At 54.6% G+C, this 1,572-nt stretch overlaps 1 protein-coding gene across 1 annotated transcript; it reads right to left on the reverse strand.

Annotated features, from left to right (window-relative positions):
• Nucleotides 1-487: 487 nt before the first annotated feature.
• LOC136466152 (citrate-binding protein-like) lies at nucleotides 488-1,564 on the reverse strand. Its single transcript, XM_066464606.1, has 3 exons — nucleotides 1,476-1,564; nucleotides 1,146-1,350; nucleotides 488-994 (listed from the first exon to the last, which is right to left on the reverse strand). The coding sequence occupies exons 1-3, from the start codon at nucleotides 1,562-1,564 to the stop codon at nucleotides 605-607; spliced, it is 684 nt and encodes a 227-aa protein (XP_066320703.1). The 3' UTR covers nucleotides 488-604.
• Between the last annotated feature and the right edge of the window lie 8 nt (nucleotides 1,565-1,572).

Here is a 1,572-nt window from a genome sequence, read left to right on the forward strand (position 1 = left end):
TGACTCACTGCTACGGGAATGTTTTTAGCCACATCTTCAATCTAGCTACGCGTATACTGATGTACATAGCACAGAATTGGCACCCGATGCAATATTTAGAAGGGTATTTAGCTGTAATTTACAGCTGGTGGGGGGGGGGGGGGGGGGGGGGGGGGGGGGGGGGGGGGGCGGGGTTGTGTGTGTGTGTGCAGCGGAGAAAATTGTAATTATAGGACGCGAAACAATGCGCTTCGTTATTATAGGACTCCAAACATCAACTTCGCTAAAACGACCCTTGAAACGTTAGCACTTTGTTATATATGACATTTGGTCTTTTTAATCACTTTTCTCAACTAAAATATATGTATTTTGCCATGATGTGACCGTATTGCCCTCGGGGCTTCCATTGACGTGGGATAGGGCTGCTGGCGGCTCGCCTGGCCTGCCTAGCTGGCCACGGTTTGGGCTGGCTGGCCAGCCGCGCCTGGGTCATTGCAGCTAGATGAATTCAGTTCAGACGAAATCACATCAGAAATCTATCGATAAATAAACAACTAATGTCTACGACCAATCCAAATCTTTTATTCAGGTTCACTGATTTGATCTCTGTTCTTTAGCCTGAACCTCAACCGAGTTTGGTGTAGACCTTGACGTCCCTCCACCGGGACTCCATGTAGTGCGAGGGGTCCATTTGCGTGTACACCCCGAACTTGAAGTAGTGGCGGTACCCGCCATGTCCCGCGACGGCGAGCCGCTCCTCGCCGTCGACGAACACGGTGAGCGCCCCTGCGCCGACGTCGTGCAGCACGTTGAGCCGGAACCAGCGGTCGTAGATGCAAGCGTCAACAACGCGTGCCTCGTCGTGGTAGTACATGAGCTGACCGCCGTACACGTGCAGCATCAGCGTCGTGTTCCGCCCTGATGCGCCGAACACCTGCATCACCGACACGCCGGAGGTCCCCGCCGGCACGTACCCGTAGCCCTCGAACTGCCACACCCCCGTCGTGTACCTCACCTGCACGTAGCAACGACAAACCAAAAAGAAATTGAAACAATTAGCAACGACGACAGCTCACTACTGGTAATCATAGGACAGGATTAGCAACATGATTAGCGTTGATCGTGAAGATTAGTGATGCTGGTGGCTTAATTTAATTAGTATATACGTTTAAGAGGATCTCGGAGCATGGCTTGGTGGGGCTGCCGGGGCTCAAGGGCTTGTCGGTGCAGTACACCCACATCCGCCGCACGCCGTCGCGGAACTCGTACCGCTGCTCCAGCGGCAGGTTGTACGGGTGGTGCAGCTTGAACCGGTCCTCGGTGAGGTTGACAGCGATGAAGCCTAGGGTCGGGTCAACGCCGGCGGAAGCACTGACCGCACCACGAGACCAAGACGATGAACAGGAGCAGTAGAGGCCATGGCAGGGAGGAAGCAGGAGCCATTTGCTCGATCGTGTGGATGGGCTTTCTTCTCGAGTTCACTTCACTGACACAACCCATGCGCGGCCGGCCAGCCAGCCAGGCCAGGCGAGCGGCCAGCAGCCTCATCCCACGTCAATTGAAACCCTGAGAGCAATACGGTCATATCATGCA

This window comes from Miscanthus floridulus, chromosome 7 (genome assembly GCF_019320115.1).
Source record: "Miscanthus floridulus cultivar M001 chromosome 7, ASM1932011v1, whole genome shotgun sequence".
NCBI lineage: Eukaryota > Viridiplantae > Streptophyta > Magnoliopsida > Poales > Poaceae > Miscanthus > Miscanthus floridulus.